A 22,072-nucleotide genomic window follows, 5' to 3' on the forward strand; every position below is an offset into this window, starting at 1 on the left:
CAGTCATAATTCTGTCAAGACATAAATATACAATAGGTACAAATATTAACAATACATTACAATTTTACAGAAGAGAATACTGTTTTCCTTAGAAATGTGTATCTTATTAGCTGCAAGGGAAGAAAAGGCTACAGTTTATCACAGCCATAGTTGCCAAAGAAACCGACGGCCTCGGATGTGTTTCTGCGTGACTCGCACAGGCGGATATTCCCCGGCATTTGACACACGGCATGTTCAGGAAGGGAATGTGCGTTCCACGGGTTTTCTTTTCCTCTCTCTCTCTCTCTCTCTCTTTTTTTTTTTTTTCCTCCTTTCTTCTACCTTTATTGACTCTCGAACCTTTCAGAAAAAATGTGGATTTCACAGGAGACTCTTTTGTTTTGGGTTGTTTTCTGGTTTTTTTTTGTTTTTTGTTAGGGTTTTTTTTTTTCCATAAGTGTGCTTAGGTGAAGTTTCTAAGAAAAGGCACTGAGAAATCTACTGCAATGTCACGGCTTTTTTCCTCTGTTCAAGGCTAAAACTCAAAGAATCTTTGCCTCCTGGTTAAGACAACTGCACCCACTCCTTCCACATATATATATGTTCTATATATATATTTATAGATATGTATTAAAAACAACATTGATGGTGTAGGATACAAGCAAGCGCAGACATCACACGTACATAGTCCTTTCAGGTGTGAAGTCTTCTGCAGCAGCAGGTGAGGCTCTGTCAGCTTGCTTGATACATGGTGCACAGTAAATTCGCAGACCTGAATGCCAAATATCAGTGATTAAACTGCATGCTTTAATCAGGAGATACTGCATGCAGGAGATAATGCCTATTTTCCCCAACTGTTATGAACTTTGGGAAACATGTATCAAACAAACTATAACATTAAATTGTCTTTCTAGGGTCTATAGGATTTGGTGAGCATTATGTTTTCAAAGCACTGCCTTTCCTTTGCAATGAGTACAGATTTAGTCTATCACAGCTTTAGGTTAGAGTAGATTTCCCAGTGCTTACATTATATATATGTGTATTATGCACACACACACATATATAGATACATACTTCATGTTCAGACTTTATTTCATTAAAATAAATTAAACATACTTCCTTTTTAATTGGGCACAAAATGAGAGCTACATCTTCATACACAAATAAGAAAGAAATGCTCTTCAAGCATATTATATGCTTAATTTTTAATTATTTGCTTTCTATAAGAAATCTATAGGACTTTGGCTATTCAGACTTAAAAGGTAGATTTTTAATGATACTTTTGAATTTGGCTTTCAAAAGTGACTCAATAAAATGCTACTTTAAAGGTAGGACTAAATAGATGACATAAGGTGTGTGTCGTGAGCGATCACACAAGGCAGACAGAGGGCCTTTGGTTACAAGGAGAGTTGCACCAGTTGATTATCAGATAAAAAATGATAGAATTGTTGATCTATACATTTTTGTCAGTGCCATCTATAAACCAAATACATCAATTTGGATGAGAGTGTGGTAAATACTACACTATATGGCTATATTTAAATACGTTCACTTTTGCGATATGTAAAATATGACTTTTTTTTCCACATGAAAGCATCAGCTCTAAAAATATTTAACTTGGAAATCACTATTAGTTACTTTATCAAAAAAATTTTCCCTGATTTTTTCTTCTTTTTACAGTTGTGCAGATGGCAGACATGAATGATCACTAAAACACAGAGATTATGTTAAGACTGTTCTCCTTAAGATTTCTCGTTGCTGCTCCGTGGCCTCAGAAAGCCACAGAATAAATCAGTATTTAAAGCTTATCTGCTGGAAAGTCACTTCACTTTTTCATGTCGGCTCAATCTTAACTAGTATCTCAGCAATACGTCGGTTCCTCTAAGTACACTTGTATTTACTATGGCCAAATCCTAAAGTCCTTCACCAGGCAAAGAGCCCACTCAGAGGAACGGTGGTTTAGGCTGCGGGAAGGCAGAGTAAAAGCGAACAAACCTCAGGAACTGGCCCTGTGTAAATACCCTGTGGAGCACACGGTGCCTGGGACTTCTTTTGGGTACCTTCCGCGTCACTCTTTGCGCGGCACGAGGTAATTCCTGAGGGGGTGGCTCAGGTCTCACTCGCGCCTTCCCGGGGTCTCGCCTTGCAAGGGCGGCTCTGAGCGAGTCCCTGGGCTGGTCCCACCGCCCGGGGCCAGGGTCGGCTGAGCAGAGCAGAGTCACTCCACCGTGTGTACAGTTTGTGCCGAGGAGACACCTAACAAAGCTCTCACCGCAACCCACGGTAGTTACTAAAACAGGTATGTGCTTATTGCTTTTGTCTGTACATGCTGCATTCACCACTAGGGTTACAGACAGGAGTGCGGCACGGCCTGGACGGACAGACGGTACATTCAGGACTAACCAACGGCTTGGTTTTACAATAGGAAGGAACAAAACGCAGCGGACTCGAGCGGCTTGGGGGGGGGGTCTTCCTCCCACCTGTGTCTCCGCTCCCGCGTCCCGTGTCTCAGCTCGTCCCCAGACCTGCTGCCTGCAGATCGCTACACGCCCCGGCAGAACTCGGAATAGGTCAGGAAACGCTCATTGACAGTTATTTACAGTTGAGTTTTACAGTAGAAACAGAGAACAACGGAAAAGATTACCATCACAGTTATCACAGGACAGGTTGTGACTTGCTACAGGCGTGTAACAAATCACAGTCACAACAGGAGGCACAAATTAAAGTAGTGCTTGGTTAAAGTGCTTGATTGTTACACTCTGCTATCCTACTCCAGCATTGCAACAACGACAACAAAAAGTCAACGTAAAGTGCTTTTCCCCCCCAAGATTAAAAACCAAAGACAAATTATTTCCTACACAATTTGACATAACTTTATTGAAACAATAATATTTTAAAAACCTAGGCTGGTGGCTGCTAGTTCTGTTCACTTAAAATGGTCAGATCTTTTTTTTTTTCTCTTTTTTTTTTTCTTTTCTCGTTTCGCTTAAAAACGACTGGATGTTATTAAAACGTCAGGCCTGATTCTCCTGCCTCTCGCAGCTGCTTCATGCCACGGCTCTGCAGGAGCCTCTCCTGTCCAACCTCCTGGCGAGAGGGAGCACAGCCAGGCCCGGGACGGGTCACTAACGAATCCCTCTTTTTGCATATTTATGTAACACTTGCATATCTTTCACTGCGCTGCTTGGGCGCAAAAAGCTTCGGACCAACCTGTTCCTCTCCTACGCCAAGGGCGAGACTCTGGTTGGCGCCTGGAGCCGGCGGGCGGGCTGGAAGGGGGGGCCAGGCAGCCATCCCGGTGCCCCCGGAACGTGCCGGGGGTCTCGCCGCGCTCACCGTCCCCGCGGGCAGCGCAGCCACATCTCCCTCCCCACCGAGGGCGAGAGCCGAGCTCTCCTTCCAGCCCTGCGCTCCCCGGCACCGGGAAGGGGGTCTGGCTGCGGTGCCCCTGGAGAGTCCTGCTTCTGCATGGCTCCTTCACACCTTCCCACGTGGGCTGTGGGCCCCCGAGGGCCACGCGCTGGCCCTGGGGCAGGTACCGGCTTTTAGCAGAGGGTCAGTGCAAGTTTCACTATGTCCTAGGGGATGTTTGGGATTAGATACAAGTGGTGCAACTCACCCTGCTGATATTTCAAAAGAAAACATCAGGTCCTACAGGATATCGGATTGTTAAACACACAGAGAGCATTTTAATAATTGGTTTCTCTAGACCATTATTTGTTTTAAATGGTTTTCACTCGGATTTTCCAATAATGCAAGTGTTCCCTGTTACCTTTAGACATAATATCCATCAGAGAAAGCTGTAGATGGGGAACAGCTGCCCTGAAGCAGTGAGCATTGTGTTTTTGAAAGCTTTATACCAACCCCAGCAATTTATTCCAGAGTTCAAATCTGGCTGCCTTGGCATCCTTTATGGAACTAACGCAAATCAGATGTTAATATTTCCAAAAGGAGCTCTAGCGTTCAAGGGGAATGGATGGATATTTGGTCACATTGGCTTCACTGGACAACATGAAAGGAGATCAATGTGTGATCATGATTTGCAATCCTTATTTTTGACTGATGTGGTCAATGTCTTTAGAGTTGTTTCAGAGAAGGACATTTTCACAAACCCACACTGGACCTCCCCCAGACTTTTAGAAACAAGTGGCTTGTTTCAGCCAAGTTCATGCCATGCAGAAGCTCTTTTGTTTGTGTTGACTGTAAAGACATTCCTTTAAACTTTCAGTAAGTTCTTTTGGAGCCCACCTCAGATGCTTTGATCATGTGTGTTAGCATGTCCTCCACTGCCTGGTAATACATGGACTTCTGGGGAAATGTGATTTTCTAGTCTGACAGTCTCCTGATTGCCCTGGGTTCTTCCAGTGATACCTTCCATAGAGTAAATGCAGTTCTGCCCTATCAGCTTAGGGGAGGTGGGTAAAGCAGCAGCTTCTAGATGGTTCTTCTCTGTTCTATAAACATGGTCCTTTTGCTTTAGATAGCCACTGTTTGTAACATTGTACTTGGGACTCACATTTCCGGGCGGACTTGAATCGTACATCAGCTGACCTTCGTCATCGGTGTCAGCGTCTATATATTTGTGTATACCAGCATCATGGAAGTTGAAAGCTATGGCTGCCTGTGACTCCGGTGACTTTGGGGGGGTTCTCGCGCTCGCAGTTGTGTAGATTGAGGGTTCTGGGCTCATGAGAGATCTGTCAGAGAGTAAGGAAGTATCTGTGGCAGCAGCAGCTCCCCGGCTCTTGAGAGAGTCTGGATATATCCTCAGTACATTTGATGCTGGTACTAATGTGCTGGTGTCCTCTTCCATGAAGTTGACTTTCAGAGATCTTAGTTTTAAAGGGTTACTGGCCTTTATGGAGCTTTTGGGACTTTCAATGAAAAAAGCAGAACGGTGGCTGCCTTCGGAGCTCGGGTTCATTTCCACATACCTGGCACCGCTCCCCTCTGGCCTGCTCTGCTCCTGGATGACGTTAATGCTGCCCTTGCAGGGCAGGGTGGTGAGCGGGCTGTGGGAGAACCGCCCGGAGTCGGGGAACTCTGCCGCACAGCTTATGAAGCTGTCGATGCTGGACATGCTCCTCATGTCAACGATCCCATCAGTGCGAGTTGTCAGCAGGGGCACCATAGGGCCGGGAAGGGTTTCCATTTCTAGCTCTTCCTTTTGCCTTCCGGGCTGACTCGACTCTTTAGTGTTAAGGTTTGGCTGGGACTGAGTCTTTGCCATTTTGTTGTACATGTCCTCAAGCTGCTGGACGTTCAAGTGCTGGGGACTTGAAGATGACCTGGCTTTTTCTGGGGATCCCGGTTCCTTAGTTTCAAAAGATTTACTAGAGCTAGTTTCAGAAAGGGTTCTCTTGGTCCATTTCCATTTGCTGGGAGATAAATGATTGTCCTGAACTTTATCCTTTTTGGTTATGCTTTCTCCATTCTTTTCAACCACAATGTCCATGAGTTCTATGCTGCGGGCAAAAGCATCCTTCATGTTCATGGAAACAATACTACCATTCCTTTTTGCTCTTTCAAGAGCTTCCCTGCGCTTAATGGCTTTCTCCTGCCTCTTCTGCTCTTTGTAGAACTCAGAGAAGTTATTGACAATAATTGGGATGGGAAGAGCAATCACCAGCACACCAGCAATGCAGCACAGTCCTCCTACTATTTTACCTAAAAGAGTTTTGGGGTAGATATCTCCGTAGCCTACTGTTGTCATGGTGATTGTTGCCCACCAGAAGGAAGCTGGGATGCTCTTGAATTTTGTATCATCCTCGTCCTTTTCTGCAAAAAACACTAAACTGGAAAAGATCATAATGCCCATGGCCAAAAACAAGATGAGTAATCCAAGCTCATTGTAACTTCTCCTGAGTGTAAACCCCAAGGACTGTAAACCCGTTGAGTGCCGGGCGAGCTTTAGTATCCGGAGTATCCTCATAATCCGAAATATTTGGACCACTCGTCGTACATTTTGGAACTGAAGTACACTTTTATTGGATTCAGTGAGGAAGATAGTGACATAGTAGGGTAAGATAGCCAGCAAATCTATAGCATTCAGGGGGCCTTTGAAAAACTTCCATTTCTTAGGCGAGGAGAGGAACCGCAGGAGGTATTCCATTGTAAACCATGCAATGCACACTGCTTCCACGTGGGCAAGTTGGGGGTTATCTGTGGTCTGCCCAAATTCATCCATGCCTTGTAGTTCAGGAAGTGTGTTAAGGGACAAGGCAATTGTAGATAGTACAATAAACATGATGGAAATGATTGCCAAAATCTGGAAAGGAAAGAGAAAACAGTGAGTTCATCTCAGAATACATTATGCTATCGCTGCCTTTAACACATGGCTGTATTTTCACTTACACACTGCAATACTAATTTTGCTCAGTACACAGAAGTCAGATAACCAATGCACCCTGAGCTGATTTTATTTTGGAAGCTGTTTAAGTTATGGCAGATGCATAAAGGAGATAAAACATCTACTTCAACTCCTGTGCCTTCATCTCCACGTAGTCAAGGAACACATACCCAGCCACCAGGATGCCAGGAGGATGCCAGGAGGGCTGTGAAGCTGATCACAGCAGGAGCTTTTGAGTAACTACTAATTAGGTGCCCAACAAAGCCCATCTGGACAACAGGCTCTGAAATTTAAGCAAGAAGGAATGCAACTCTGAATATATAATTCGATCAGAGCAGTGTCCTCCAGTTAATGCACAGTTACAGCTGTAATTTTGGGTGCTTATGGCTAATTACAGAGATGTGTGTACAATTCTACTATGTAAGTGTACAAATAATACACTCTTGTTTAATGACTCATCTCTAATTTGAAACTTGATGGTTGTGAAATACATGAAAACTTCACCAAGCTTTTTAAGGCATTTTGAGCTCTGAGCTATTCTGCAAGTGACCGACCAGGGGAAAGACCAAACATCCAAGCAAACCAAACTGGACACTGGGACAGCCAAAGCAGGGCAGGTCCAGCCACTGGAGACCTCATCTGTTGTCAGAAAACAGCTGAAGAGTGCAACGAGATCCTGTGCAATGCTCTGCAGTGAGCAGCCTCTCTAAGTCCCACGTAAATCTGATCAGATCCTGGGCCACCGACTCTGAAGTGCTGCATTAGTGTGTCTGCAGCTTCCCCATGGCGTAGGCAGGCTGTCCTTCCGTACCTGTTTTGTATAGACATTAATTCTATACTTTCCAGCTTTCCCTAATTACACCTCCTTTTAAAGCCTTTTTAGGGAGGTTTTAGAGCTGACAGACAATTCGAGGAGCATTTTTTCTACTAGTGAATTCTCTTTCTAGTTTATTGATTGGGTAGGGTAATATATAGTTTCTTAGGTAACTGCCAGAAAACAGCTACGACTACAAAACACACATACATGTGACTAACATTTTATGTCCTCACTTCAGTGTAAGCTGGTCCCTTATGAAGGCTTTTCTCCTTTTTTATAGAAAAGCAGCATGAAATTGATTGCAATATATATGCCTGATGACTAGATACACAACGTTAAGCAATGAATTACAAAACACATGACAAAGACACACTCTTTCCTGGCCAATATAACACAGTCACAGTGACCTTTCTCAGCCAGCCTTAAAATACCAGAATATCCACAGTTACCACCTGGGGAACTGGAGAAAGAAATTCTTGATGGATTTCTCTTCAGCCAAAGCCAGCACAAACATCCTAACAGTCAGGAAATATCAGACTTCTGAACATTTATCCCCAAACAGGCAGCTGCTGCAATGGAACAAGCCTGGTTCTCCTCCAAGGAGAAATATGCAGGTACAACATGGTTCAGAAACACTATGGTCTTCTCTAGAAGACCTTTTCTCCACAGCTGAAAGGTAGAAATAGTCTACAAAGGTTGGATGCTTCACTTGAATTAAGCTCATATAGCAAACTATGATTTTAAGAGAAAAGCCCATATACCTTCAAAAAACCCAAATGTAAGGCAAGAGTTTCAATTTTTGAAAGCTTGATTTCAATGGGTGTTTTAAAAACCACTTGCTGTTAAGAAAACCCCTTCCAAATCAATGTTCTGAAGCCATTTACCTTTGAACTCACTAAAATGCACTGTATAACTGTGATTTGCACATGACACTGCAGACTTAGGAATTTAATCTGGAGAATAAGATTTTACTAGAAACAAGAATTTACTCCATTAAATGCTCTGGTTTCATTGTGTGAATTGGATTAACTAGAAGAAGTGCATAGTGTAAATAGCCTCCTATGCAATGCTCTAGTACCAGGAATTTTAGAATAGCCTCACTTGCAGTCACTAAATTGGTGTTTCCAGGAAAAATGCTGAGAAGATTCCTTTTTCTTTCTAAACAGGCAAGAGAAGGTTTGTTGTTCGCTGTGCTGTGCACTCTCCCAGCACTAATGAACCTTCTGCCTCTCCTCACTACCTTCCTCTTCCACAAATTTGCTGCTGAAATACAAACAGCCCCACAGGAACTTGTGCAATGGGGTGTTTGCCTCATTGAGAGGCTTCTCAGGTCAATGAGCCAAAAAAGCTGTGGGGAAAGACTTGGGGGGTGCAAAAAGTAGGAAGAACCACGGAATGAAGAGAAGCGGAGACGGACACAGGGAAAAGTGCTTGAACTGGTGGCTTCAGACTCAAGAGAATAAGATGTAAGTCAAGTGTCTCATGGTGAAGTGTGGGGAAATTTAGATGTTAACCATTTCTGCATGATAGCTTGTTTCAAAAGACCATCTCCCAGACACCAGGCACTACCCCTGAGAAGCAGGAGTCTGATTTGCTTTTCCAGAAGGCTCTTTTTGGTGGTTTTGCTGTCATTTCTTTGTCTACAACCCACCATTTCGGAAGGTGTTTGGGATTTTTGCAATGGTAATTTCTTTTTTTTTTTCCTTTGGCTTTATCTCTGCCCACACAGAAGGGCTTATTTGTAGGCTTAGATGTACCTGGGTTTTATCTCCTTCACTTTCAGTGTAAATATTAACACTCCATCTTTATTCAGTGAATGGCATCCAGAAGCAGTAATTGGTGTCAAACCTTCTGTTTCCTTTGATATACCTTCCTGCTTTGAAGATCAAGGCAATGCCAGATAAACATAAATAAATAAATTGGGAGATCTAAGGGTAATATTCGGTTTTGGTTTAGCAGATTTAGCCATGAAGCCAAGCAATAAAGAGAGAGAGACATTTATAATTTCTTCCACAAGTTGCAGCAAGGTGTCACCTGTGCTCCCAAGATACAGATTTCCCCCTAACTGGTCTGCTGCAATCATACATCTTTGGGAATCTTGTCAGGCTAAGAAAAACTTCTAAATATGAGGTGACTGTCCTCAGGTATTGAAAGCACTTTTGAGTTGGGAAGTACAAAAACCTGTGAGATGAAGTATCTTCTGTAAAGCACACCTTGTCCTGGGAGCATCCACCATCCACCAACAGCCACCCAAGGAACAGCTGTGCACAGAAAACTGGATCCAGCTGCTGTCAGGCATTAGCACAGGGCTCTATCCCAAAGTATTTACAGTCTGGGATTTCAGATTATAGAAATCACCATCTGTCTCTCTAATAAGGTTTCCTATCTTGGCTGTACTGAGCCTCTAGCTTGGCAGCTCTTGTATTTTCCACTGTCAGTAATGAGAGACGGAAAGCTGAAGGGGGGACATTTCCACCACCAGGAGTGCCTCTGGAGATGCTCTGCAGGCAGGCTTTTCATTCCATTCCTGGTCTTTCCTCCTTCCTTTCCTCTTCCAGGTTCACTCCTCTTTAACAAGAATAGTCAATGGGACCAATTTGGACTTGACCAGAAATTATCCCTCCTCAGTGACTGACACTCCAGCTGCTGGAAAACTTTTTTCCAGTTGCTGGAAAAAAGCACCTGTGGTCCCTGCTCCAGAGCACTGACCCCAGACCCCACAGCTGCTGAAGCAGAAGCAAGAATGGGAGAGGGCCTCCTCCTGTGGCACTAGTTTTCATGATTCCTTAAAAACCATGCAACATGGTCTTGTGCTGGTGAGGACTTTTGGACCGGCAACCAAAGAGGTTGAACAGGCTCAACCACAGAGAGGTCCCTAGAGCTCAGGCTTGGACTGGCAGAAGGAACAGGGATGGGAAAGTTCAGCATCAGTGGCCTGTTAGATTTTGTGAGTGCTGCTGAAATATCCAGATTCCTACTTATGGAGCAAGCTGTGCCCCTCCCAGGTTTGGCTGCTGGCTTATCTGGCATATGTTGGCTTGTTATGGGGACTGGGGAAGGCACCTCCAGCACCACTGCAGGTGCACCCAGAGCTTCTGACTCAGATACCCATGTTTGCATTAGATCTATAAAATGCATAACTAAAACACTGGAGAAGCTTGCACCCTAAAATTTGGAAGCACAGGGGGAAAATGGGAGCCACAAATGGCTAAAATGACTGGCCTGAGCACACGCTGGTGACACAGGCAGGTGTAGGAGTCCATGTACTTCTGGAGCCACATCCATGGCAGATGTTCTCCACTGTCCTCATGTGGACTTCATGGGACCTAATGACAGGAGTCCTGACAGGCCAGGTCTTATGGGACAGTGTCCACAGAAGAGCAGTACAGAAAATCCTTAAGCTACTCATAAAGCTGACAGGGTTAAAGACTAGTTTTTCCTTGCACTACTTTCAGACCATTTCCACTAACAAATTGCATGAGAGCAGCTCTGTGGTTCCCTTCCTCTTTCCTTCTGTGTTTACTCTTACATTTCACCTGCAGCAACACACCATAAATTGTGAAAATCCCCACTAGGTACTTTTCTAGGTTACTTGCAGAAGTTGTTGGATGGGCTCCTAATGATGGTACTGGCTGGTAGTGCAAGTCTCAGTATGTATGGGCAGGATTCCAGAAAAAACTTCTCCTTCACTCAGGCACTTTGTGACTGTTTCACAAAGATTTTTGTGAGGTGAATCTCTGGATTGCTGCTATGGTTCCTTTGTGGAAGCTAAATAACCCAAGGACAGGCAGGGCAGGGTTTTAGATGAATTTAAAGCAGTTGCCTTGAAGTGATTAGCATGATTGTACATACATGCTGGTTATTACACATGCAAATGAGACAAGCAAGCTGATTATGGGAGCAAGTGTAGCCAGTCTGTGCAACTGCTGCTTCCTGAGGCAGGATGGATGTGTCATTTTTGCCAGCCGTTAATCCCCACCTGCCCCAAAATGCCCTAAAAAACTAGGTAGGCCACCTCTACCCAGCACCTTTCAGGACATATCCCACTGTCCTGGGCCTGATCCTGATTACTGGGTCAGAATGGCCCCAGGAATTCATCCTTCATGATGGCAAGGTCTGTGCTCATCCCTGGGGGAAGAGGGCTCTCGCCTGCTCAGAAATTTCCCATCTTTCTCTTATTGCTTGATTATCTTTCTTTGCACTGCTAAAGACCCTAACTGAGATCAAGGCATAAGACCAGAGACTTTCAAGGCCATTAAAATTAATGAGAACTGGCTGTCCAAATCCCATAGATGGCTCTAAAATCTCAGGGTAAGCATCCGAGATCTCTCTGATTGTGGCAACGTGCCCTATACTTTTTCTGTCTTCATACTCAGTAATGAAGCTGATATAGCAAGGAGAAGGGGTGGTGTGTGGGAGAGAGTAGGAGGGTGTTTGAATATAGATTTGATATTCTTGGAAATACGATGAGGAAATTGTTATGTAATCAAGAAGTTCAATAATGGTTTTGTCTAATGCACTTTTTTAGCTCCGTCAAGGCCTGCAGAATAAATCCGGCATCAGGACCAGGTTTCATTCATATGCCTCATTTACTGAGGGATTTTTCTTGCATCCCCCCTGCTTTCCCAAGCTACAATATACAGTCAGACTGTCCAGCTCCACCCTGCCATGCCTATGCCAGCCTCTGTCTCCCCAGGCTCTGAGAAACAGAGAGCACAGTGTATTTTGAGCGATACCCACGTGCTGCACAGTGCAGAAACAGATGGAGAGTTCCTTAATCTCCTCCCCACTTCATTCTACACAGGAATAACATCTCCTGCTCACAGCAGCTATACATGTCTGTGGTATTTATTGACAGGGACTTGTTTTAGGAAACATCTCTTCACTAGAAAATGCCTATTTATTCATAAACTGAAAGAGTTTGCAGAACATAGTCACTTCTGATGTCAGGATTCTGACCACTGGGCTTGCAGGATGTTTTTTCTAGAAAATGCTGAGGCCATAATGAAAGATAACAGTTGCTTCTTCTATCATGGCAAGTTGAGACCAAAGTTGGGGATATGGTTGCAAGGGAAATACAGAGAACTTTTAATCCGCTTTTTCACGTGAAAGGAGGTTAAGATGTAATGTAAGACCTTGAATCTCCAAAACCCTTAAGTCCCACTGATTCCTGGGGAGTATAAACTCATGCTTAAGAGTTTTCCCTGGCCTGACACTTCACATGCCTCTTCTGCACCCTGTCCCAAGGGGGTTCTTGGGACCCCTCTGCACCAGGAGATCTGTGCTCTGGAGGGGCCCCTGCACACACCAGCTCACACCCCCATGGCACCTCAGTGACTGTGCACTCAGTCTGTGAGAATGTAAACTCCCACGCTCCTCTGTAAGCATTACTGCACAGGATAAAATCCATAACAACAAAATCAAGACAAAGCCATTTATATTTTGCTTTGGAAACACACGAGATCTTAATTTTGACATTTGCCTGGAAAAGCCCAGATTGAATAATGGTTTGATTTCAATTATAGCTGTAATAACTTTATCTGTTGAGAGAGTAAGTCTATTTAGTTTAAATAGTATACAGTACTATTTAAATAGGATACAGTACTTCTGCTGATTATATGTCAATGCTTCATTTGCCTACAGGCACCCAGAGAGCTGCAGCTACAACTGCTGCTGACTAAGCCAAAGTGGGCAGAAGAGTTGCCTTCAGGCATGGCTGCCTGTAAACTCTTTAATACTCTTAAGAACATGTTTAGTTGTCACAGAGCTATCAAACCCCATTAAATGATAAATGGTGTCAGTCTTCTTTCAGAGCAAAGCCCAGATGCAAATGGTGCACCAGAGAAAAAAATGATAGATAAATGAAAATACTGAAAAGGCAAACTTCAAAGGCACACACTGCATTCAAACATCAGTGCTCAGGAGGGGATGAGAGGGGAGATCTGTCCTATTTCTGCTGCTACTAGCATGGGGGAAATAAAAAAAGAAACCAAATGAATGGCACATGGAAGCTGAAGTTTCCCATTTTTCTCCTGGTATTGCCTTCTGCCCAGGACGACACCATCCCAGTAAACAACACTGGAGACATCCAGCCCCAACAGCTCCAGACAGACCCAAAATATGTGCATGTCCCCTCTGCATGTCCATGCACACAAACCCTACTGCCATCCTTGAGCCTGACCCAGGGGTCTCCATTGAGAATACTCCTACCATCAATCCCCCCTCCCTCCCTCTCGCTGACCCTCCATATCTTCATCTTGCTCACACATTCCCACCCTTTGTGCCGTACAAAATGCTGAAGCTGGAATGGCAGTGTGGTATTGCACAGCCTGGCCTTTCCCTGGAAGACAGCTAAAGAGCCAGGCCCTGGTGGTGACTCCCCATGCACAGAACATCCCAGCTGCTCTGCATCCCTCTGCACTGCAGCAAGTCAGCAGCTCTTATCAGGGCATGATGCAAACCCCATTCCCAGACAAAACCTTCCCACCAGGTTGGGGGTCCCCTTTCAGGTACATCTCCCATTCCCACCATCTGTCTTGCATTCAAGCAGACAGTGGTTTAGACTCAGAAAAAGCAAAAAATAAAACAAAACAAAAAAAAAAGAATGCCTTCCCCCTCAGCACTGGTGAGCGCCTGGGAACAGCTCTTCAAGAAGCCTTTGTGATTTTACCCTGCACCAGGGAGAGACGATGCTCGTGATCAACTCCCACCATGCAAAGCAGTCTGCTCAGCCTCAGACACTATTTACAGGGGATGCTGAGCTCAAAGTGTTGGTGTTTGCAGGAGTAGTTGTGGGAGGGGTTTTTTTTAATGGTTAAATTCAATCAGGAATGTGCCAAGATAGCATGAAATCAACTAAATGTAATTAAGCAAAAACTATTAGCCTGATTGCTAAACCAGTCTTCCTCTCATGAATATGCATGAGAATAATTGATATTAATTCTTTTCAAATCTGAGGCACATTAGTCCTGCATATTATAGTGTGGAATTTTTTGGAAGACTAAACCAGTTCCACTGCTGCTTTCTCACCAAAAGGTATAATTAGTTTTGCTGCAGGGAGATTTACCGAGCCATTGATACCATCTTGGGTTGCCACATAGAGAGGAAATTAGAACAGAGCTCAAGTGATGTTGTGTCTGCAAAAATATGGTGACCTGTTTAACATTTCTTCCAGAAATATATTAGGAGAAGTGGCAAATCCAGTTACCAGTCACAGTAATGACGTTATGAAAAGGCAGGGAAGCCTGCAGGAACAGTAAATCCCCGCAGATAGAAAGGCAGGGGCAATATCCTCTGCCTGCTCAATGTGTTTGACATCAGCATGGTCCTGTTTCCTGAGTGCCCAAGTGTCCCAGGGGCTGTTCTTAAGGGACCTTCAGCTCACTGGGGCTGCTGCACCTGGGGCTGCTGTAGGTCATAGGGGACTTCTCCATCAGGTTTCAGAGGGGCTTTTTTTTCTTTCATGCTTGGAATAAGGGCATAAAATTTAGCCTGAGGCATTTCTGCTGCCTGACAAGCCAGGGGACACGTGCTCCTTGGGAAGATAAATTCTCCTGAGCCGCGGGTGCAGCCCAGGCTGCACAGCCCCAGGTCCTGTCTGTGCACTTACAGCCTGATGGGAGAGGAGCTTTAGTGGCATCTCTTACACTGATCTGGAAACCTTGGGATTACACCTGTTAATTGTTTATTCCTTGCAAGCATCCTGCAAACAAATGGAATGCTAACACCCTTCTTTTTGCAGGTGGTGGGAAACAGACCCGCAGTATCTCGGCACCTTTATGGTTCTTAGTCCTTTATTCTGCTAAAACCTCATGCTTTCCTGTCAGCTTCTCTGCTCTCCATCATGCCCACACTTATCCTCCTGTCTGGCAGACAGACCTTGTGTCAGACAGAGGGCTTTGATAAAGGGACATGTCCACACACAGGTCCACCTTTCCAAGCCAGGGTTCTCAAGGCTTTTCTCTACAGCTGAGCTCAGTGCCCTCGGTGAGGGCTTTGGTACAAAGTGAATGAAGTGTTTTAATCTCAAGAACAGATGGTTCTTCCCTTTGTAAGCACTAAACACTGGATTAGATATCACATATTTAATAAACAGCAACAACTGTATACAAACTGTGTACAAAAGCAGCTAAAAGCTAATCCTTGGCAATTAATCATTCATATTAGCATGGGGCCATAGCAAGTGGTAAGTAGAGCCAGTGGACAGCAAATCTACATGAACATAAAAGAACAGGCAGCTCTACATCAGCAGCTCAACAAGAGAGTTTGATCTTGGCTCAGTAAGACGGTTTTGATGCATTCTAGCTATAAATATAGAGGATGAAACAGAACTTTGGAGATGTGTACTTGGTTCTTTGTTGGGGTTTGGGTTTTTTTTGTTGCTGCTGTGTTGGTTTTGAGGGTTTTTTTTAAACTCAGTTGAGCTCAGAAGAAGCTCAAACTCTTTGAAGTGTTGTCTGGCATTCTGGGAACACTCAGTCCATGCTTGCTGGCTTGTGGGCATTGACACGACAGCAAGCCTTTCCAAACCACAAGGAATAAACACCTACTCGGACAGCCCTTGGCTTCCTGAGAGCTCTGCAATCCCTCACAACAGCCCTTCCCATGTCACCAAACCCCAGTGTGCTCCCAACAGGCACTGCACAGGCTGGGCAGGTGTTGCACACACCTCAACCAGCGCAGTCCCCTCCTGCTCTCATCCTCCTGCAAAGTGCACTTACAACAGGAACTTACTTCTTCTTGACCAGGCCTTTTTTCAATGCTCAGGGGACTGCAGAAAATCAGAAGGGAAAAAAAAAAAAAAAGGGGAAAGAAAAAAAAAAAGAAGTAAAAAAAGTACAGCCCCTCTGGCCATTTGAGTAGGGAGCAGAGCTGGGTTTTGTGCTGTTTCTTGGAGGGGGGGTTGGTTGTTTGATTTTTAGTAGCTGGCTTGCTGATATTTTGCACTTTACCCTAATAAAAGTCACGTGAAACTTTGGAAAATGCAGATGTGCTGCCTTCTAGTGAAGGTTTACTGAAGAGTGGGGAGGGGAGGAGGAAGGTTTCCTGTAAGTGGCAGCTGCAGAGTGCCAGATGGTACGTCATGCATTAATCTACTTGGAGAATAGCAAAGGCCAGCACTGAAGATTAAGGGAAATGATACACCTCATTGGCATTTAGTGCATTTTTCGGTTACCTTTTTTTTTTATTTGGGGTTTCTTTGTTAATATAGGATGATGCCACACTATACACTGGCTGGCAGAAATAATTCTTGTCACAAATGTACTTCTTTGAAAGGCTGAGCCTTTCTGAGCCCTTAATTTGAGCTGATTTGACTGTCTCATCATAGCAGCAGACTTTGGAATAGCAAAGTTGAACCTTACTTGAACTTGTTGGCTACATTAGCACTGTTTTTCTTTCTCCTCCCCACCTCCATCCATGAATAATAATGCCCTGTATCACTTTTTTTTTTTTTTTTTTTAAATCCTAGCAAGGAGTCCTAGTCACTGTTTGCTAAACAAACACACACTAACATGGCGAGTTGGGAGAGAAGCACATTAAAGAGCCTGAGTTTTCTTTGCCAAAGATAGAACTTGTCATTCCAGGGAAACTCGCAGTTTTGATGGCCTGGGAAACTCAGGATTTTCTGTCAGGCACATGGCCCTGTTATCCCTGTTATCTCTCACATCGAGCACGCAGTGAGCACGACAGCTTTGGGGTTTGCAAAACACACGTGGCGTGTGGCCTGGGACCAGGTCACTTCTGGCTTGTGTTTCTGATCTGAAATGTCATTGCAGTTCAGCTGGACAGTCCTTGCCTGGACTCCCTGTTTTCCTCTCGGAGCAGGGCTCTGCCTGACTCATCTCGCTGTGGTTCCAGGTCACTGCAAGGAAGCAGCTCAAGCGTGGTTTGGATGTTGCAATTCAGGCTCTGCTTGGCCAGCAGAAAACACCCCGTTCCTCTGAGCAGCCCTGGCTGGGACAGGTCCAGCCCCGGTGCTGGGTCCCTGCGGCAGAGCCATCCAGCCCTTCCACCCGCAAAAACTGTCTTTGGGCAGAGCGGGCGGATCCGCAGGGCCGTGACCCGGGGAGGGACCTGCAACCCAGAGCAAGGTCAGACAAAAGCCACCCTGCGCTTTTGTTCCTTTAGCCGCTGGATAAAGCTCTGTCTCCGATCAGGCTGCATTATCCCTAACGAGCTCTGGCAGATGCTTCGGCTCTCTGCTCTTCCATCAAGGCAAACTGGTAAGACCCACCTTCCCGAGGGCAGCGTTTAACCCTTTCCATGGACGCTTGCTTGCCCACAGGGAAGCCCAGGCATTACCTGGGGCTGGGACACAGCACGTGAATGGCTCTCGCTGCCGCAAAATGCTGATTACTGACCAGGGGGATTCACCTCACAATCTCCCTGCTGGAAGCAGCGACCCCAGGGGCTCCTGATGCCCCACACGTCTGCAGAAATGGGCTCCTATTTCTGTGCTGCCATTTGGCCTCATCGCGAGTGAAGCACAAAATAGCAAAATCCCCAACCGAGCAGGATTTGCAAAGGATCTCAGCCCCAACGTAGGTATTAAAAAAAGGCTCTTCAATGTGCACATTATCCAGCATCTCTCATTGACAGCACTTCTGACAGTCACCTGCTGCCTGATGGCTTGACCAGCGCTGGTGGGGAAGTGCTCAGCACATTTGGAAATGAGACTCGGGGGAAGCCCAGCACAGAGAGAAATACACTGCTGAGTGGGAAAAACAAATCAAATCTAAACTGGGAGTCATTTAAAGAAGGCAAAAGACTAAGGGAAAAGTCACTCAGCATGCCACAGAAATAAGTTTATAGGAATTACCAAGGGATCTAGCAATAACCTTTCAATGGTTGAAATCTGGCACAGATGTGAATGAGCCTCCCTGGCAGCTGAGGGCTCTCCATGCATTACATGGAATGAGCTGGCAATTTCCAAGGGGATCTTGAAGGGTCAGGCTCATCAGAGCAGCTAATATTGGCTCATTGTTTTCCTTTATTTCTTGGAGAGAAAAAAGAGTCCTAAGGGCTGCGACACTGGAGCCGTGTGTCCCAATTAACCCACTGCAGGTAGGGTCAATCTGCTCTCTCCTGCATCCCCTTCAGAGGGCACAAAGTATGTCTGTTCCCATGGCCACTCTCCCCTGAGAAAGAAAGAGGAAGGAAAAAAGATGCTGCTCTATTTATGATTGTCCTGCTTTATGGCACTGCCCTTTCTGCAGTCGGGCTGAATGGTCTGGCTTTTTTCCTCTGTCTCTCTCTCATTTCTCTGTCAATTGATTGCTCACTGCCAGAGAGTATTATTGGCTTGAAAAGCTTCATTTTCTGGTCCCTGAGCTGCTTGTCTTTTCCTGGCTCATTGTTGCTGCTGGAGGTAATATCTGAGTCCCAGAGTTATTAGGCCATTTTGGGTTTGACCTTGAGAGCTTCCTTTGCTCACCCCATCACATGAAACACCCCTTTGATCATTGCAGACATGCATTTAAAAAAAAAAACAAAAAACCCCAACGGCCAGAGATGGTTTGATTATATCAGTGGTGAGTAGAAATAAGCTGGAACTAAAACATTCCCAGCCAGGTTGAAAGAATGCCAGTGCCTGGGGTGTTCCTGCTCCCTGCAGTGCTTGGGGTTGTGGCAGCACCCTGGCATCCCTGCACACACTAAAAACTGGCTTCAGTTCTGTAACTGAGCAGCAATTGTGCTCTGGTCCCAGCTTTTGCTGTGGACAAATTCAAGGGCTGTTCCTGAAAGGTTTCCCCCTGGATTGGAAATTCTCAAACTGTAACTTTCAGCGAGTGGCCATTGAAAGCCCAAGGCAAAAAAATGGAGTGGTGAATCCTGAGCTTCTGTGCTGTGCTGTCCCACCTCACCTGGCCTGGCTGGGAACCACAGAGAAAACAGTGCAGTGCTAAAAATACCCCATAGAAAACAATTATTTTCCTAACTTATCACCTTATATACTGCTCCCTGTAGTACTCCAGAGAATTAGATTGTTCTCTGCAGAGTGTTCCTCACAAGGTCTCATGAGATTGAAATCTTGGATGTGAGATTTCTGCTATCTTCTTGGCAGAAACATCTCTATCAGACTATTGAGTAGTCAGTGGATTTGCTTAGGAAATGGTTCCTTAGATGAGCAGGACCAGGAGCAGACACTTTCCCTGGGCAGTCAGGGAATTGGGCACAGCCTCTCCTTATTTCTGGGACGAATAAGCCAGACATGGAGCTGCAACTCCTGTGGCTGAGCTTGACCGGCTTTGGGCAAGTTGGATGTCAAACCAGATAAACTGGGACATTCTGGCTGACAACCTGCTCTTGGAGATGTGAAGGGTTACCTGGGCTGTATTAAAGCTGCCTGTAAGAGGTGACGCTATTGGAAACCAAATAAAAAAATGGCAGGAGGGGGAGGGATGGCTCCTGTTTAAAGATGCCTTAATCAAATCCAGCCCCTTATACACCTCCAGTTTTTGCTACAAAATCCAGTTAAACCACTAAGCTACCAAAGGTACCAGTTACCAAAGGGAGAGGTAATGAAGATACAAAAGAACAAAATGAGTGGCAAAGCACTGCTCCATGGGAGAGCACTGAGTTGCTGACAATTTACCTTTCAAATTTCTCAAATAAAACAACTCTTGAAAATTGCCAAAACATTATTAACATAAACAGCAACAAACAGCAGGGTGGCTTCGTGAAAATGACAGCAAAGGCCACTCTCCCCACGCTGCCAGCAGCACCACAGCCCTGCCAGGAGGGTTTGGCTCTGTGTGCATGGGGGGCAGGATGTGGGACCCCCATTCCCCGTGCCCTTGCATTCCCATGGGTGAGAGATCCTCAGCCTTGTGAGCAAAACTTGCCTAAATAGAGGACTTTCAAAGATTGGGATACGGGACGTAATGGGCTTCCTCCCCTTAGTGCCACCTTCTGCAAAACCTCCTCTCTCTGCACCAAAAAAATAATTCCCAAAGAAATGAGCTTGAAACTAGTGTGGCACCATGCTCAGTCCCTGTGAAAGGCAGCCTGGAAGTCTGGGATCTGCAGTACATCTTGCACAGCTCACCCTTCTCCTTCCAAGACTTTTCCCTTCAGGTTTGCATGCTCGGTGGAATCCCAGTTGGACCTTGTATCCCATTCCAAACTTGCTGTTTGCAGAAAACAACTGTGGCCAATCTCTATCTATGTGAAAATGGTGGAAAAAGTAAAAGAAATGGGAAACCTGGAGGGAACCGTACAGTTTCTCAAAGAAAACTGTAAGTATTTCTGTTAAGAAAAATTCTATTGAAGGAGAAAGTAACAATCACCAAGTCTCTGTGTTTGTAGCGCTGTGGCTGCTACTTTGAAATCAGGCTCTGGCTGATGTTATTTTGGGGTATTTAAGCCAGACTCTTGCTGTCAGCATCTCAGTGTTCTTGGCTTTGTTACTGTTTCTCTGTTTTATTATTCTGAAGAAAATAACTCTGTTAGTGTTCTTTTTTTGGCAAGGAGCGGCTGCGCGAGCACCACGTGGACGGACTCCAGGTGGCACAGTGGCTCAACACACGAGTCCCTTCCTCCTGCTACAGGCAGGTGCAATGTCACAGGGATTCCCCTCCCAGGGCACAGGGATTTTATGGCTCTCAGTGTGTATCCCCTCTTAAAACACCTGAGCTGAGCTCCAGTCCTGTGGCCAAATCCTGCCAAAGAGGTTCCACTGCCTGGATGTGATGCACGAGTGTGCACATCCCAGCTGGCCATGGTCTACCCTGTCTCTGCCTTTACAAGCATCTGTGGCATGAGATTTCACAAAAAAAACCCCAGCCCTTGGTATACTGCCAAAGTTAAAATCCCTTGTCAGGATTACTCTGTGCACAGTGTCAGGGAGCCCTTCCCCTGCCTCCACACTCACAGGACACCACTGCCCTACCTGCACAGATGTCCTGGGTGTCACAGACCCAGCATCAGATGTGGCTGTCCCCACCACAGGCTAGGATCCAACCTGGCTTCAACTAGGTTCACCTAGTAACAGCCTGGCAGGGAGCCAGGCAGATCTTCACATCCTGATCACTTTTTTTTTTTTTAGAATCTATGAGTTGCCTGCTGTTCCAGTAAAGGCTGGTGCTGTCTCAGCCTCCTTAACTGCCCCCTGAAAACCCCCATCCAACAGGTACCCAGACAATTTACCAGGCAAGGCTTCATGCTTATAATTAAAAGGGTGACCCTAGTAGGAGAAGCATTTTCGGGGCCAATCTGTAATTTGAAACAGTTTAAACACATCTTTAAGCAATCCTGTAAAATAACGTGCTGCCAAGCACGAGCTTTGGGTTAAATTCTATCCCCACAGAAACCACAGCTTGTGGGGGCTGCTGGGAGGTGACAGAGCCGTGGTTACGGCAACCCCAGTGGGCGACACGGCAGCACTGCAACGAAACCCGAGCTGAGGCCACCGGGCAATCCTGTGCTCCCTGGGCACGTCCTGCTCCGGAGCTGTGCCCCAGCACGGGACACGAGCCCTGAGCCATGTTTTCACGGGAAACAGCTTCAGAAGAGCCAAGCGTGTCTGCTCGGCTGGGGGAGGTTTCTGGGCTTTTTCTTTTCCCAGCTCAGGCTGCTCCAAAAAATAAACACAGAAACTGCTCTGCACAGTGTTTCTTGACACAAAGCCACTGCTCTGCCGTGTTGCTTGCGACAGTGGCACCGTAAAATATACATTCCCTGTGCTCTCTATTCTGACATTCCCAGCCTGCAGCTTAAAAGTCAACTTTTCCCCCTTCCTCAGCCCTCTCCCACATCATCTCCTATGGAGCCAGGAATACAAAAACACTAAGTCTCATTGCTAATGGCCTAAGCAAATGATTTAATCAGAGTGATGTAAAAGGAGCGAGGAGCCTGTAGGATGGAAAAAATGCTGGATAGACAGTAAGACTAATGAGGTAACGTGTAAACCCAGGCATTTTCTAACA

The 22,072-nt window shown here is 45.5% G+C and overlaps 1 protein-coding gene across 1 annotated transcript in view; it reads right to left on the reverse strand.

The window, feature by feature from the left end:
- Nucleotides 1-257: 257 nt before the first annotated feature.
- The window catches only part of KCNB1 (potassium voltage-gated channel subfamily B member 1), a 112,206-nt gene continuing 90,391 nt past the window's right edge, over nt 258-22,072 (reverse strand). Inside the window, exon 3 of the mRNA XM_032705022.1 lies at nt 258-6,247. Coding sequence (XP_032560913.1) covers nt 4,229-6,247 — 2,019 coding nt within the window. The 3' untranslated portion in view covers nt 258-4,228. The remainder of the gene's footprint in view (nt 6,248-22,072) is intronic.

The sequence above is a fragment of the Chiroxiphia lanceolata genome, chromosome 17, assembly GCF_009829145.1.
Source record: "Chiroxiphia lanceolata isolate bChiLan1 chromosome 17, bChiLan1.pri, whole genome shotgun sequence".
NCBI lineage: Eukaryota > Metazoa > Chordata > Aves > Passeriformes > Pipridae > Chiroxiphia > Chiroxiphia lanceolata.